General features: G+C 38.6%; 1 protein-coding gene across 1 annotated transcript in view; it reads right to left on the bottom strand.

The window, feature by feature from the left end:
• Nucleotides 1-16,196, bottom strand: part of SAMD3 (sterile alpha motif domain containing 3) — a 61,643-nt gene extending 45,447 nt beyond the window's left edge. Inside the window, exons 1-3 of the mRNA XM_036768990.1 lie at nucleotides 16,118-16,196; nucleotides 15,158-15,350; nucleotides 10,774-10,887 (exon numbers count right to left, since the gene is read on the bottom strand). Of these exons, the coding sequence (XP_036624885.1) occupies nucleotides 10,774-10,887; nucleotides 15,158-15,350; nucleotides 16,118-16,196 (386 nt within the window). The remainder of the gene's footprint in view (nucleotides 1-10,773; nucleotides 10,888-15,157; nucleotides 15,351-16,117) is intronic.
• Between the last annotated feature and the right edge of the window lie 454 nt (nucleotides 16,197-16,650).

The following is a 16,650-nucleotide window of genomic DNA, read 5'->3' as shown; positions in this document are numbered from 1 at the left end:
GCTAGGACCTCCATTTTGAGCTAATGTCCAGGCTTCAGAATTAAGGGCAAAACATGTCCAAGTTGTACAGATTTTGGCTTGATCTAAAGAAATATTTCTTAACAATTAGAGCTTTACCAAAATGGAATGGACTGCCTTGGGAGGTGGGAGTTTCTCCCTCTCTAGAAGTCTTCAAGTGAAGATCAGATTGTTAGAGATATTCTAAAATGGATGGATTCTTACTTAGGCTCAGCATTTGGCCATCTACTTTTAATGTTGTATTGATTACCTCTACTATCTAGACTGATCCTAGTTGGATGTTCTCTTTTTAGAAATTCCAACTGATAAGGGAAATTACAGAGCAATTTTACTTGCGTCTGGACTTCTTTAATTTTCTTTTGCCCCATGCAGCCAGGCTTTCAGTGTAGAAATTGAAATTTGGGGGGGATGCATCAATGTTACTATTGAATCCATCAGCATACTATGAACCTGGATGCTACTTAGGTATGAAAATTAATGGGAACAGATAGCAGGATAGTTCACCCTGAAAAGTCCCACAGGACTCTTTTATTCCTCATTCTGTTCAATGTGTGTTAGATTCAATTAACATTTAGTGAAACTCATAGAATTCCAAGAATAGACAATACTTAACCACCCATCAATTTATGTGAACAAGCTTATTACCAGAAGTTGTATTAACTCAACCTCTGTAAAAATAATAATAGCTTGCATTTATATAGCACTTTAAGGTTTGTGAGGTACTTTACGAATATTATCTCATTTTATACTCAGAACAACCCTGGGAGGTGGGTGCTATTATTATCATTAGCATTTTACATGTGAAGAAACGAAGTCAAACAGAAGTCATGTGACTTGCCCAGAGTCACAACTAGTATCTAAGGCAGGAGTTAAATTGAGGTCTCCCTGACATCAGGTCCAGCGCTCTATTCACTGTACCACCTAGCTACCTTTAACCCTTCAAAAAAACCCTCATAGATTATTAGAGATAGAAACAACTCTTTTGCTGCTTCCTTACTTTAGAAAACTGATTGACAGATCAGGCAGCTCTGGTCCAGAGAAGTTAAATCGCTTGGGTAGGGTCATGGCTTCTTAGTGGTAGAACAATGTCTCATGATTCCTAGCCCACTACCCTTTCCATTATGACACACTGTTCCTTAGCCAAATACTTTGATCATTCTTGCCTTTGGCATGTGCCAGGAAATGATTCAAATGTGATCATGTCAGTCCATCTGTGTTCCATGTATATTACAGCACACGTGTCCAAATGAGTCAAAAATATGATGGAGAAGAACACCCTGAGATTTGTTATTTTGATGAAGCAGAGACAATGGGATGAGCTCATACTCTCTTCATTACATAAAGTTGGAAACAAAAATTTTAGAAGAGCTGAAAGAGCCTTTGAAGATCTAGCTCAACCAGAGTTGAGGGAAACGGACCATCAGTGACTGTCCTGGGATGTGAAAATGAGTAAATAGCAGAAAAGAAGCCCAAGGATTGATCAAGGGGCCTTCCAGGGTGGGGATTATTCGTACTTTGGCACACTTGCTAAGAACCTAGGCCCTTTCATGCCCCTATGATATTTGTTTGGATATACCCCACCACTGTAGGGAGGATCTCTAATCCCCCAGGAACCAAGAGAAAGAAGGGAGAAGGATCATGAAAATACCTTGACTTCTTTTAACCCTTTAAAGGAACCCAGACCCCAAGCTACATTTTCCTGTATTCTCATCTCCACCCCTCACGTTTCAACTGTTTTTATTGGCTGTGTCCTCAGTTTAATCTTGTGTTTAGGTGAGGTTTGGCCTTTGTTAGGAGGCCGATGGTCTTTCCTGAGATGTAATCTTACAGTAGGACCAGATTTAGCTCCCTTCTTTCCCACCACTACCCAGGCATTAGATGGGTTAGCCCATGGTGAGTTTTGTAAGTGTCTTCTATACAACTAAGGTGTCTAAAAGTGAAATTGAAGCACAAAATAAATTGTTTCCCTCATTTTCCACTCCAGGCAAGTCAACAAGCTTTTTTAAAAGCACTTCCTGTGTTCTAGGCATTGTGCTAAGTCCTGTTTTTGCAAAAAAGTGTGAAAGGGTCCCTAATCTCAAGTAGCTGATAATCTTGTTGTTTGCTATTATTTAGTCATTTTTTAGTAGTGTCTGACTTTTTGTGGCCCCATTTGGGGCTTTCTTGACAAAGATACTGGAGGGGCAGCTAGGTGGCTCCATGAATAGAGCACAGGCCCTGGAGTCAGGAGGACCCGAGTTCAAATCCAACCTCAGACACTTGACACTTAACACTTAATAGCTGTGTGACCTTGGGCAAGTCCCTGAACCCTGATTGCCTCACCTCCCCCCCTCAAAAAAAAAAAGACAAAGATACTGGAGTGGTTTGCCATTTCCTTCTCCAACTCATTTTACAGATGAAGAAACAGAGGCGTACAGGGTTACATGACTTTCCCAGGATCACACAATTAGTGAGTGTCTGAGGCTAGATTTGAACCTCATGACTTCCTGCCTCCCCACTCAGTGGTATGTCCACTGCATCATGTAGCTACTCATAATCTAATGGTGAAGAAAACACGCTAACATCATGCAACTAGTATGTATCAGAGCTAGGACTTTCTGACTCTCAGGTTACCCAACACTGCCCTATCGTTTACCATAAAATATTAGAGAAAACATTTGCTAAGTCAAACCTAATGTGCAGTTATGTCTCACTCTGGAAAGAAAATGTGTGTTCATTTAAAAATCTGGTGAAGTTGGGGCTGAAGTCATCTTATCAGTTTCTTCTAAAAGACTTTTCTAACACTCAGATAATTTTCTATCTATTTTTAAGGAGCCTCTACCCAGGTAATGAAATAGTCTAATACAATTGAGATGGATAAACATGAGGAATATAAAGAAATCTAGAAAGACCCAATGTGATGGGGGAAGAAAAGCAGAACCAGATGAACTAAATATATACCAATTGTAATCATATAAAAGGCAAATGGAAAGGGAATGGATGGACAAATAATAGAAGCTGAGTCAAAAAGACTGCCTGACAAGTAGTAATATAGTAATGTTCTTTCTAATGTACAGAGTTATAATGAAAGTTTAATTTGTTTTATTGTCATTTAATAAAGTTTACAGTGAGTCTTTTTTTTAGAAAAAAGAAGCATCTACAATTTTATTTTAATTCATAGCCTTCCCTAACTGGGCACCAAAAGAATAGAAAGGAGTTGTGATTAAATAGTTCATAAAGGAATGAGCTTTGTCTGGGACAGATGTTATGGCTAACACTAATTACAACCTACTTCCCCTAAGTAACTTCCAGAAAACTACTGCCACAGCAGCTCAACTGCTTCCTAATGGAAAGGGCCCGTTTAGTTATCGACTTAAAAAAGCACAACATCTCCCCATGAAATACAAATTCAAGGTCTCACCCAGTAACACAGTGTCACTGCTAGCTGGATCCAATCAGTCCTATTTAGGTGAGAAAGACTTGAAGAGCATATGGCTTCAAACAACCTTTTGGTAAACAAGTATCTCTTATACTGTTTCCACTTTAAAAACTCTGTTGGATCTCTCATGGTGGTTTGACACTAACTAGCCTGGAAAATTGGGTAATGTTCCTGGTCTGATCTTCCTGGCATGTTGTCCCCAAATTCCTCATCCTGTACCATGGACAAATGATGCTGACTTGGACTTGGTAATGTTCTACCTCTGCTTGATGTCTCTCATTTGAGTTGCCCTTGAAGATAAAACTTACTTGTTAGCTTAGAATTCAGACTTAAGACATTCCCTCACGTCCCTCAGCATGCAGTAGCATTTATGAAGCATCCACTATATGCCAGGCACTGTATTTATGTGCTGGGGATACAAAGAAAGGAAAAAAAGATGGTCCCTGCCCTGAAGAAATTTACAATAAAATGGGAGAGATAACATGAAAACAATCACGTGCAAACAAAATATATACAAAATAATTAGATAATCAATAGAGGGAAGGCACAAGCATTAAAGATGCTCAGGAAAGGCTTCTCATGGGAGATGGGATGTTAGCTGGGAGCAGAAGGAATCCAGAGAAGCCAAGAGACAGAGATGAAAGAGTATTCCAGGCAAGAGGAACAGCCAGTGACTATGTCTAGACTTCGGAGATAGATTACCTTGTACATGGAACAACAAGGAGGCCAATGTCAACAATGTACCAGTGCTACATCGTTATCTCTAACATATACAAAGAACGAGAAGAAATAATTTGAGTAGATCCTCCAGGAAGGTTTTATGGCAATATCTAGCTAACAATTGCACAGAATGGGAAGCCACAGGGGTTTTGTAATCTAAATTGGCAGAGGCAGTGACCACAGTGAGGAAATCATATATCATACTGAATATCTTAAGTTTTATTATTTTCTAGTTAGTAAGCAAGGGGTGAAGAGGCTGCTTATCTTCCAAAATAGTTATGTGTTGCCCTCGAGTGGGTGAGAAGAATATACTTATTCCCCCTCATCTCCCTTCCTTCCCCCCACTATTCCTACTCCCTGAGATCAGAGTGAAGGAGAATTGAAAAACTTTAATTGGGAAAGGATGAAAAGGAAAACAGAGGCTCGAAGTTGTAAAGAACATCTGTACTAGAATGTGAGCTCCTCAAGGAGCTTATTTTTATCTTCTTTTCCCCAGTGCCTAGTATAGTTTCTGGCACACAGTAGGCGTATAATTAATAAATAAATTAAACTGAATTACTGATGACTGTCAAGTCATTCCCAGAGAGCTCTCATTTCTCATTCCTATCTTGAAATCTTCCTTTCAGTAATTCTACAGCTTTAATGGAAGAGAAATATACATATATAGGGATCTATAGTAATAATGACTGGTTTTGGCCTCTGAAATTATTCACTTGATTACTGTCCATAGCATTTTAAATACCAGTAATGTGTCATAATATGTGCGAGTCAAAACAATCTACATTATTGGGGAATTTCATCCCATGCGAATTAGTACCAGCATTATATTTTTTAGAATAGGTCTGGCTAGGGTTGTTCCTGAGCCGGTACTAGAAATGCAAAGAAGTAACACAATTTCATATGGTTCCCTTCTTCTTTTTAGTCACCTAAAGTCCTAAAACCTTTTTTTCATCTTCCCGACACAAAACTCCCCAAATAGCCTTGTATACTTCAAATTTATGTGGCCCCAAGCTCTAAGAGGAAACTAGATCATGGAGTTGATACCCAAGATAAATAAGTAGATTTTAAGAGAGAACTTAGTTGCCTTTGAGGAGATTTTATTTTATAATTCAAATCACCTGTCTCAGACAAGCTACATTCTAGGGTCCTGAGAGAATTGGCTGGGTGTAATTTGAGCTACTGTCAGTGCCTTTTGAAAGATTATGGAAAAGGGGAGAGGTCCCTCAAGATTGGAGAAGGGCAGATTTGCAGGGAAAACACAGGGTAAGAATAGAATCTGTAAACTATAGGCCAGTGATCTTCAATTTTGGGGGAAATTCTAGAAGAGATCATTAAGAAGATCTTTGGTGAAAGGGAAAGGGAAGTGGTAATTTCTGGTGAGTGCAGAATAGTTTTGTTTTATTTTCCTTTCCGTTTTAATTGAAGTTCTTCCTCCTAGTCACTTGCAAAATTTGTGGTTTGCCATTAGAATTACTAAATTTAGTTAAATTTGGTTGGTCTTGGAGTTTGCCTTCTAATCTGTGGATCCTTACAAAAGCACTCTATTTTCTATGTTCAGAAGTTCCAGGCCATTTCTTGTATTACTCACTTAATTATCATGTTTAGCTTCTTTGACTTTTAGTGCCCTAGGAGATCCATGATTCTTAAGTTTATGCATTCTGTCTTCAAGATCAATATGTGTTTTTTGCTTACAAAGAGATTTTTAAAAATATTATTGCTGTTTGCTTCTCTTCTTTTTTAAAAAGTTTTTATTGATGTCTTGTTTTTTGATATTATCATTATCTTCAGTATCCACCCCTCTTTGCATCCCAGAGAGCCATCCCACTGTGACAAATAGTATTTTCTAAAAACATAAAAAGAAAAGAAAAAGGAGGAATGCACAACTAATGAATACATTGAAAAAATATCATAACATACGCAATATGTAACACCCATGGGCCTCCTACCTCAACCTAGGGGTAGTTTCAGGGTGTCTTCTCATATCTTTTCATTAGACTCATGCTTGATCTTTATAATTTTGTTGCATTCACTTTTGATTTCTTTTGTATGTGGTTATTCTTTCTATTTACATTGCTGTCACTATCATTTATGTTGTTTCTTGGATTCACTTACTTTATTCTGCATCAATTCTTTCCATGTTTCTCTGTTTTTATCACATGTCATTTCTTACAGCACAGCCATATTCCACTACATTTATGTACCACAATGTGCTTAGCCATTTTCCAATCTACTTTGTTTTCAATTCTTCATTAACACAAAAGTGCTGCTATAAATATTTCGGTGTATTTGGGGCTATTTGCTCCACTTTCTCCAGAAGTCTTTCACTTCTGTATATTTTTATTCTCAATCAATTTTTTTCTTTCTTTCAGTTTTTGGAGAGATTTGCTATTGTGGATTCAAGTTTTTCTATTTTGCCAACTATTTCTGCTGTGTAGGTCACATATTCTACTTTCACAATTCTTATTTTTCTTTCGAACCATTTGGGAATATCCTGCTGTGCTTCTGTGCTCTGGAAATCTACAAGGTGTTTTGTCTCATCAGATGTTGATTTAATTTACATTGTCTTGCAATATTTATTTGGAAATTGGACTTGTTTGGTCTTGTTTATTTGTATTGGTAGCTACTTCACTTCTGTTTTCAATTTATCTATGCCTATTTTACTGAGTTTTTTTTTCATCATGAGATCTTTGGTAATTTCAGTCTTTTTTCCCCTTATATTCCCTTATTGCTCACTTTCTGACTTCTTGCCCCTTTGATGGCAGATTTAATTTCCCAGGGCTAGACTTCAAAGCTATTTCAGTACCCTTCCTTTTTTCACTGACCTCACTCTCTATGCCAAAAGACATTGGAGGGAGATGAAGAACTATCCACAGCTAGATTCCAGACCCCTTTCTTTCAGGTCTGGTGTGGTTCTCTTCCACACGTATATACCTGCCCCTTCCCCAGTTATATCTATTCTAGTTCTCTGATATTTTAGTTCTCTGGGCATGCTGCTACCCCAATCAGAGAAAGCTTCTTGCTTTTTATACCCACACCTCTTTTACACAGGGGTAGGGAGTGGGTTTGGGAGGGTGGTCAGAATTGAATTCTGCTGTTTGCTACCACAGAATAGTGAGGTGAGTACAGGATCAGGTTGTGCTGACAGAGGCCGCAATAAAATTGATGAGTGGATTCCACAGTAAAAACCTAGGGGACTTGTGGAGGACAATGCTAAGCAATCATGTTAAGGATTAGTCTTTTTTACTATTAATTCAACAGACTCTTTCTGGTTTGTTGGCTTCAGTTACTTCATTTCTGCATACACATATGCATATGCATATATAGTATATATGTATGTGTGTATGTGTATACATAGGTGGTGTAATAGACAGAATGCCTGGCCTGAAGTCAGGAAGATTCATTTTCCTGAGTTCAAATCTAGCCTCAGACACTTACCAGTTATGTGACCCTGGGCAAACCACTTAACCCTGTTTGCCTGTTTCCTCATCTGTGAAAAGGAGGAAATGCAAATCACTCTAATATCTTTGTCAAGAAAACCCCAAATAGAGTCATGAAGAATCAGACAGGATTGGAAAATGACTCAAAAACCACTGTGTGTGTGTGTGTGTGTGTGTGTGTGTGTGTGTGTGTGTGTGTACTTTGTTGGTAACATGACCTGGAAATCTACTAAGTGGTGATTTCAAAGAGCCAGCACAGCTTTATCAAAAACAGGTCATTCCATACTAACCTTATTTCCTTTTTTTAAAAAACTGAATAACTAAACTAGTAACTGAGGGGGAATGCCATAGATATAATGTAACTATATTTTGGCAATATTTTTGATAAAGTATCTCATATTATTCTTGTAGAGATGATAGAGAAATATGGTCTAAATCAGAAATGTCAAACATATGGTTCATAATGTGCATAAGTGTAGCCCAAACCAGATTAAAATGCAATTGGAAAGTATTTAACAAAAAAATGAAAACATAAAATATAAATAACATTAATATATAGTTTTCCAAGTCAATATGCAGCTTGCAGGGATCCTATTGTATGATTTAGTGGTCCTTGTTTCAATTTGAGTTTGACACCACTGGTATAAATGATAATACACTTAGATTTAGAACTAAACTATCTATGGTTGTATGACTAGCCTCAAAGAGTGATTGCTAATGGTTCAATTTCAACATGGCATGCGGTCTCCAGTGAAAAAAACAATAGGGATCTGCTTTTGGCTCTGTGCTGTTTAACATTTTAATCACTGGTTTGGATAAACACTTAACACATCAGATTTGTAGATGACAGAAAGCTGAGAGAGGGTGATTAATACATTGGATGACAGAGTTAAGATTGAAATGGATCTTGACAGACTAATGCATTGGGCTGAATCTAATAAGACAAACTCCAACAGGGATATATATAGTACAACTTTTGGGTACAAAATATAAAATGAGAGAGGCAAGGTTAACCATGAGTAGTGGCCTCCAAGTTCAATGAGTCATCAATATTATGTGGCTGCCCCCCAAAAAGCTACTATAATCTTGAGCGGCCTTGCCTCCAGGAAAGAGTCCCACTTGACTTCGTCCTTATCAGACCTCACCTGGAATACTGTGTTCAATTCTGGGTGCCACAATTTAAGGATACTGATAATCTGGAGAGTATTCAAAGGAACGCAGACAGAATGTGAAGGGTTCTGAATCCTGATTACATGATATCCCTTCAAGGAATTGGGCATGTTTAGCCTGGAGAAGACTCAGGGGGAACATGATAAATGTCTTCAAGTACTTGAAAGGCTTTCATTTGGGTTCTGTTTGGTCCCAAAGGGTAGAATCAGAAGTAATAGAGGGAAGTGGCAAAAAAAGAATTATGCTTGATGTGAGGAAAAAAAACAGCTTTCTAACAAAAAGAGTTTAAAAGTTTATTGAGTGGTAGTGAGCTCCCCCTCCTAGGAAGAATTTAAGCACAGGGTGGACAACTCCACATATATTATAGTGAGGAATCTTTTTATGTACAAGTTGGATTAAAGCCTGTGATTCTGTGGGGCTGATTTAATAAACCCACTACTGTTTTCCTCTGGGAGCCAATCCCATCACATCTCAAGAAGAACCTCAAATCACACAGAGGACACAGCCCTCCCCTAAAATAACAATAGCAGAAAACCTAACTAGATAAGGATTCTTCCTCCTTAGATATACTCTATCTGATCCTGGTCCCTTAAAACATATGATTCTGCCTGAAGGCAGGATCCACTGAACAAAATGTCCAAGTCAGGATGCAGAGGATACTTCTCTAAGTAAGTGCTATCCCAAAGACTCTGAGTATCATAGGCAGCCTTGCCTATGTGCCTACTAGCCTGGTTGCTGATCTCAAGCCTTTAACCTAGAGCCCTGCCAAGTCTTCCTGAATATACTAACTCAAATGGCACTCCCTACCAACTTGGCAACCTACCTTGCCTGACTCCATCTTGTGTTGTCTGCCTACTCTAATGCCTGTTTCCACGGGGGAATTACAGTATTATAGATCTAAACTGAGAGGCTCCCTGCCCATCTAGGACAAGATCTGTAGAGAGGTGGATTCACACCCTTGGGACACTTGAGGCCAACAGTGATATAGCTAGTATAGATCCTAAATGGCAATGACCTAGGAGAGAGCAGCCCTTCACCCTTAGGCTTTCACCCTTAATTGATACATAATGGTTTTGTGCTACCTGCAATCCTCTTCAGCATTTTAGTTGTTCTCAGCATCTTGCCTAGTATAATTGTGCTTAGATTGGTAGATCTATTGATTTTCCCTCTCAACCTGTCTTGAGGATTGAAATGGCCCAACATCTATATCAAAGCACAAAACTGAAAAAAGAATAAAATATACTAAGTTTTTCCTCCATTTTAGCCCTCTTCCTATGACTCACTGGTCATGAAAGCACTCGTGGGCTCTTGATGGCTATGTCAGTGGAACACACCCTCAGGTAGTGCTGCCATACTGAGGAAGCTTTGCATAGAGGCCCACCATTGTATTGTATATATATATCTGTCATCTGGAGCACAGCATAGTTAAATTCAGAGGCTCATCATTAAATGTTGGCTACCAGTTGGAATTTTTTTGTAATTCATAAAAACTGTCTACTAAGATCTGAGGGATGCTCTGCATCGCTGGAAGGAGTAGTCAATCCCAGATCTTTTGAAATATTGGAACAAGTACCTCTCTCATATCCAGAAAGTCAAAAAGTCTCAATAACACCTGGCTACTCCATGGGTAAAGATCACAGCCCAGTGTACTCGGTTAATCCTCACTATACAGATCATTCTTATGAGGGGATAATATTTTTCTGAATGGCCTTGACAATTGCCTCTACTCCCCACTTCACTTGGCTTGGGAAGCCACAGCTAATATGCAAAAGAATAAAGTTGGAAAATGAAATCCTCCAACCAAATATTCTCTCAGTCAAATACTAGTTTCAAATACATTTGATTGTAGTTCCTTTTCTGAAGAAAGAATGCAAGGGAGGTTTACTAAAATGCCAAACATTTAAGGAACTCCTCCCCCCTTTTTTTTAGTGTGGAACATCTTTGAATGAAATAGCAATTACTCATTTTTAAATCCAATCAGCAAATTCAGAAAATATCCTACCAACCCACCTTTGTTTCAGCACCCTTTGGTCAATTAGTCCAACATCAAGGTTTTCTTTTGGATGAAAAGATGGCTCCAGCTGGGAGTTGCTGATGGAATTATAGAAGTCCTCATCAATGCTGCTAGGAAAGAGGTATATTCATGAATAGAATAACATAAGTAATTCCTTTAATAGATTAACAAAATAGCTACTGAAAGACTGTCTTCATACAAGGCCGCTAACTGGGACTTTATCTGCTGACTTCTTATTACTATGGCGTGGCTGTCGACCCAGAGATGGCCATGATTGCCTTTATCTCATACCATGCTCTTTCTTACCCAATGGAATTAAAAAAAAAAGTTACCACAGCTGTTTCTGTAATATATATGTCTCAATATATAGTATACTCTATGATATATATGCCTCAATATATATCCTATAATATATATGCCAGAATATGAAGACCTCAATAAGGTCTTCATATTCAATAGATGAACAATCAACCCATCAATAAGCATGAATTACTTATTATTAATTAAATATTATTATTATTATTACTTTATTCATTACTGCACTGTACCAAGTGCTGGTACAAATGTTAGGCACTTCCCTTAAAAAGAAAATAGTGGCTTTGCTTAGCTCTTTAAAACTCTAATCCCAGGCAGAGGATTCAGTATGCCACCTATTATTTTTTTAAAAAAGAGCAATTTGGTTACCTATAAATAGCTGCTTTACAAAAAACAATCTACACCCCTTGTAAAGCTGTGCATTTGCAATCTGCATACACAAGAGATATATTATTTAGTGTGACCCAACAGTTTACCCATCTGTTTACCTAATAGGGATGTTTGCCTCTTAATCTTTCATCTATAGGTTTGTTCATAGTTCCTTCTTATGCATAGTTCCTGATTCATTGAACACTTAACTCCTTTTCCAGTTGATTGTATTTGAATTCTTGGGTAGGCATGAAATTGACTAATTTAACTAAGTTTTACAAAGACTAGAGAGTTGGGTTTAGACAGAGGAAAATCTGGGTACAAGTCTTCCCTGTAATACATACTGGTTGAGTGACCTTAGGCACTACACTTAACCTCCCATTGCTTGAAGCAAGACTGTAGTTTGCAGCTAGCTCTGTATTGGTGGAGGGAGTTTCCTTGCTGTGGGAGTTCCTCTACTCATAAATCCGGTCCATACCATGACATGGCCTCATATTTAATGAGGTAGTATCTTGGGAGTGGGGTTCCTAAGGAATAATATGGACTTCCCTGAAATTCTTTGTGTTTGTGTCCCCAGTTGGCTACCAGTTGGACTATTTTTTTATACTTCATAAAAACTGTCCACTAAGACTTGGAGGGTTGCTCTGCATCACTGGAGGGGGTAGTTAATCAGAGATCTTTGAAAATATTAGACCAAGTATCTCTTTCATGGTAGGTACTGAATAAGGGGCAGCTAGGTGGCTCAGTGGACAGAGTGCTGGTCTTGGAATCAGGAAGACTTAATTTGCCTAAGTTTAAATCTGGCCTCAGACACTTACTAGTTGTGTGACCCTGTGTAAGTCATTTAACTCTTTTGCCTCAGTTTCCTCATCTGTAAAATGAGCTGGAGAAGGAAATGGCAAACCACTCCTAAATCTTTGCCAAGAAAATCCTGAAATGAGGTTACTTCTCTCATGAAGAGTGGGACATGACTGAAATGACCAAAGAAACAACAGGCACTGAATAAATGCTTGTTGACTGATATTCCCATGAATAGTTACAATATATATGTGAAATGAATGAAAGTCCTTTGTGTTTTCCAAATTCAAAGATGCAGAAACTAGGGCACTGAGACTAAGTGATCAAGTCAGTGGAGTTATAGGATCACAGATTTAGAGCTAGAAGGGTCCTTAGAGCTCATGTAGTTTAACTTCCCTCATTTATCAGATAAAGAAACCAAGGCTTAGAAAAGGGAAAGTGACTTGCCCAAAGTCACAAAGGTATTAAATGGAGTCCGTGGTCTTTTAGTAGCCCAGCCTAAATGAGCCCAACTCATCAACTGTGGAACATTCAAAAATGACTTGCAGTAAGAACAAAGCTGCCTCAATGTCACCTGAATTGTGCCTAAGGGAGCAAGATTCCACACAAATGGAGAATGCCAGCACTGAGTAGAGACTGGTGGGCAGGCAAGGTAGGCAGTTGTCCAGGGTGCAACATGGAAGGGGCAGAAGTGCAATGAGAGACTGATAGTTGTCTACCCCTGCCACCCCTATGCCTGCTCAGTGTCAACATGAATCATTTCCAACTTTCTGAGCTACGGACTGACCAGGATACATTTGGGGACAGGTGTGATTTGTTAAGTATAGGCAACTCTAAGATAAGGAACCATTGTCTATTTTTGTCAGTAACTTCTTGGTCACTTATAGTCTTAGTTGTTGCTTAGAATATTGAGAAGTTACAAGCTTTCCCAAGGTCACACAGTTAGTGGGTTTCAGAGACAGGATTTAAATCAAGGTCTTCATGATGCCAAGGAGCTGAGTCTACTGACCAAAGCTGTTAGAAACTCTGGTTTCCGTTGTTGTAGAAAAGTTTGCTTTCCATGACATGCTGACATTTATTTTGAATTAAGTGAATTTATACCTGTAATGTGGAAGACTCAGAACCATTTCTGGCCTAGGTGGGGCGATAGAGATTTTCAAACTTCTCAGGGAGTGTGCGATAATGCCTAGACCCCGGCTCTACCTAGGAAGACTTCCAAGTCTTCTGATCTGACCGTATGCATTCCCTGTGTAAACCCTTTACTGAAAAGTATTACTGTAAGGGATGCTGAATTTCACCACAATTCATACAACTCTATGCATATTAAAAGCCATCATTTTCTTTTTACTTTGAATGAAATAAAGTAAAAATCCTTAAAGTCTAATTTCACAAAGCCCCCTACCATTAGCTCAAGCAGAGGTCATCCCTTACTCCTTGTGTGATCCTAGACAATTCAGGACACTTCTCTGGACCTCAGTTTCTTCATTTATATAATGAGGGGTTGGGCCTAGATGGAATCTAAGATCCTTTCCATCTTTAGGTCTATGTCCTCTGATCTGTGATGTTTCCCAGTGTGTGTGTTTGTTCACTTTTCCCTCAAAACATTTTGAATACTCTAGAGTGGTTATTAACCTTTTTTTTAATGTGTATCCATCTGGTGAAGCCTATAGACCCCTGCACAGAATTATGCATTGAAAAATGCATAAAATAAAATATATGAGATTACAAAAGAAACTAAGGTGAGTAAAAAACAAAGATGTAATTTTTCCCTCAGAAGTTCACAGACCCCTTGAAATCTATCTATCCATGACCTCAAATTAAGAACCTCTGCTCTAGAAGAAAATTTTTTAAAAGGGGTAGGGTTTGGAAATATAGGATCATGTATCAAAGATCCAGAAAGAAATCACTCTCCATAGTTCACATTTAAATGACTTGCCCAAACTCAAGCAGATAATAAACTAGATTGAATCGTGGGGGGAAAAGCAAAGGCAGAAGTAGAAACACACTGAAAATCAGAGCACCCAGTATAGAATAGATTGCATCAAGCCCGTATGAATTTGAAAAGAGAAACAGGAAATATACCAGAAGTTTTTTTTCACCCTTTCCAAATAAGCAAAGACTTTCTGAATGTCACAGTTCCATAAAACTCCAACCAAACTTATAAGCCTGAAACTACCATCAGGGAATATCTTTTTTTAAGGTGAATCTTGCAGGCAAAAACTCCTATTGCTACTTTTTTTTTTCACTGTGCAATTTTATACTCCAAACATACATAGAAACAAACAAAAAATCAAAAGCATTGAGCTGGCACCATGTATTTCTCCCTAGGATCTCCCTGGAATGCTGCCATAGAAGCTTAGGGTTCTAAAGGAAACAGTTTTTAAAACTCCTCAGTTACAGCTGTGCTTTCACAAATTATAAAGTGGAGACCTCTAGGGGAGAGAGCGTGAGTTAGATAGGAGATGGAGTCCCTGGCAAAAAGTTTGGGAACCCTGAGTTAAAGACCAATAAAGAGCACGACATAAACAACCACTTTTAAATCATGAGCTCTCTAAGGGTGTTACGACTCCTCCTGCACATGTTTCAATTGTCAGGGAGAAATTACTCTTAGTAGGAATTTATCTGTATTTATGACTCTTGCAACCATTAGTTTCAGCGTTTCAGTAGCAGCTGGTAGTGAACACTAGGCAAGTAATAAAGAGTATCTTCACTATTCTTAAATAATCTTTGAGAAATTACCTTCAGCAAAGAATGTTACAAAAACACTCCCAATATGACTGAAGAAGTTTGTGGTCTGCAAACTGAAGGAAGCCCTCTTAGAAAGCTTTCCTCTGGCTGTACAGGGCCACTGCAGACAACCTGCATCCCAAACAAGAATCTTTTCGGCATCACACTTACTGGTGGATCGTTCCTGCTTGCGATGATGGGGTTATCACTCTGGAATTTGCAGTAGATTGCGGCAGTTCGTCGGTTTTTTGCTTGTATTTTTTAATTAGGTCCATCAGAACTGCCTGATGTCCAATCTTCTTTACCAGTTGCTGAACCATCCGATCATTGAGTGCGAGGAGAGCAGCCCCACTCACTTCTTCCTCTAGGGAAAAAGAAAATCATTTCAGTTTTTTACATGAGAGTACAATAAAGAATTAAACATATAAAACGGAGGCATACTCAAAAGGCAAAGACATTGCCTGCATGATTCCCAGAGACAAAGCCATCTCGAGTTCATCCAAAATGTCCTTGATGGACAATTATATGAAAATTGCATTTTTCATTTCAGTTGGGAAACTTTAACCTTATCTAATCCCAAACCTATTTCCTTCCCCTAGAAGAATGTCAGACCAGAGGGTCACCGTAAGGATTGCTACTTTTCTATTTTAAAAACTGCAGTAGCCTGAATTTCTCTACTAATAGACATTTGTGAGTGGAGAAAAAAGCCCACTCCTGGGAAATTACCGAGGCAATCTGCTAGCTTGCTCCCAAACGGGCAAGTGGTACTCCCACACCCCCAGCACTATAACACTGCACCCATTGGTCCTGCATTGTTAAAGAAAAAAAATTTAAAGCAACACAAAATCCACCACCACCACCACCCCCCTCCAGCAGACAGCAATCTTCAATAATGCTTAGGAATCTAATTTTTGACTTAGATTTTTCCAAAATACCCCATATCTCACCGGGATTAATGTGTCAGATTCAAACTATATTCCATTCAACAAAGAAAGTGAACTTTTCTTACCTTGTTCCAAAGCAGTTACACTCAAAAAAGTAGGACAATTAAGTCAAAATGGAAATAGCCCGGAGAGCAGAAAGTCTAAGTTACTCAGTATAGACATGCAAGAATACATATACACAACTCACCTCGAAACCTATGAACTAGTTCTCCTAAATTTTTCTGCACCAACCAACTGCAGACCTGATCAACCGACCAAGTTTCCATAGCTGTATTAGAAGTGCACCTGTAGAACACAGGAAGGAGGTTCTTGGCTTGGTTGATTTTTTTCAAATGCCCAGTGCTGCAAACTCAAATTCCTTTTATGTTTATCTGGTCCTGCCCGTCTAGATATTAAGCTCCCTTTAGGTTTATATTTTAGAAAATTGTTTTAAAAGACATACTCATAGACTAATAAAATAATAGGCTCATAGAAAACAAATCACTAATTTCTTAACCTCTCTCCAGTTCTAATTTCTTCAGTATCTTCTTCCCTCTTTTTACTTTTCCCCCCACTGGCATCCCTCAGCTCTTCTAACAGACAGCCTCAGACATACAATGGTACCCAATTCCTTACCATTAACACCCAGGTTTCTTCACAAAGAAAAGAAAGGTGTGAAATTCACCACTACCAGGCTCATCAGGAAGTGGTTGACATTTACAGAGGGGGAGTTGGGGAGGG

The sequence above is a fragment of the Trichosurus vulpecula genome, chromosome 7, assembly GCF_011100635.1.
Source record: "Trichosurus vulpecula isolate mTriVul1 chromosome 7, mTriVul1.pri, whole genome shotgun sequence".
Classification (NCBI taxonomy): domain Eukaryota; kingdom Metazoa; phylum Chordata; class Mammalia; order Diprotodontia; family Phalangeridae; genus Trichosurus; species Trichosurus vulpecula.
Note: the sequence above shows the minus strand (reverse complement) of the source record. Positions and strands in the feature narration are given on the sequence as shown.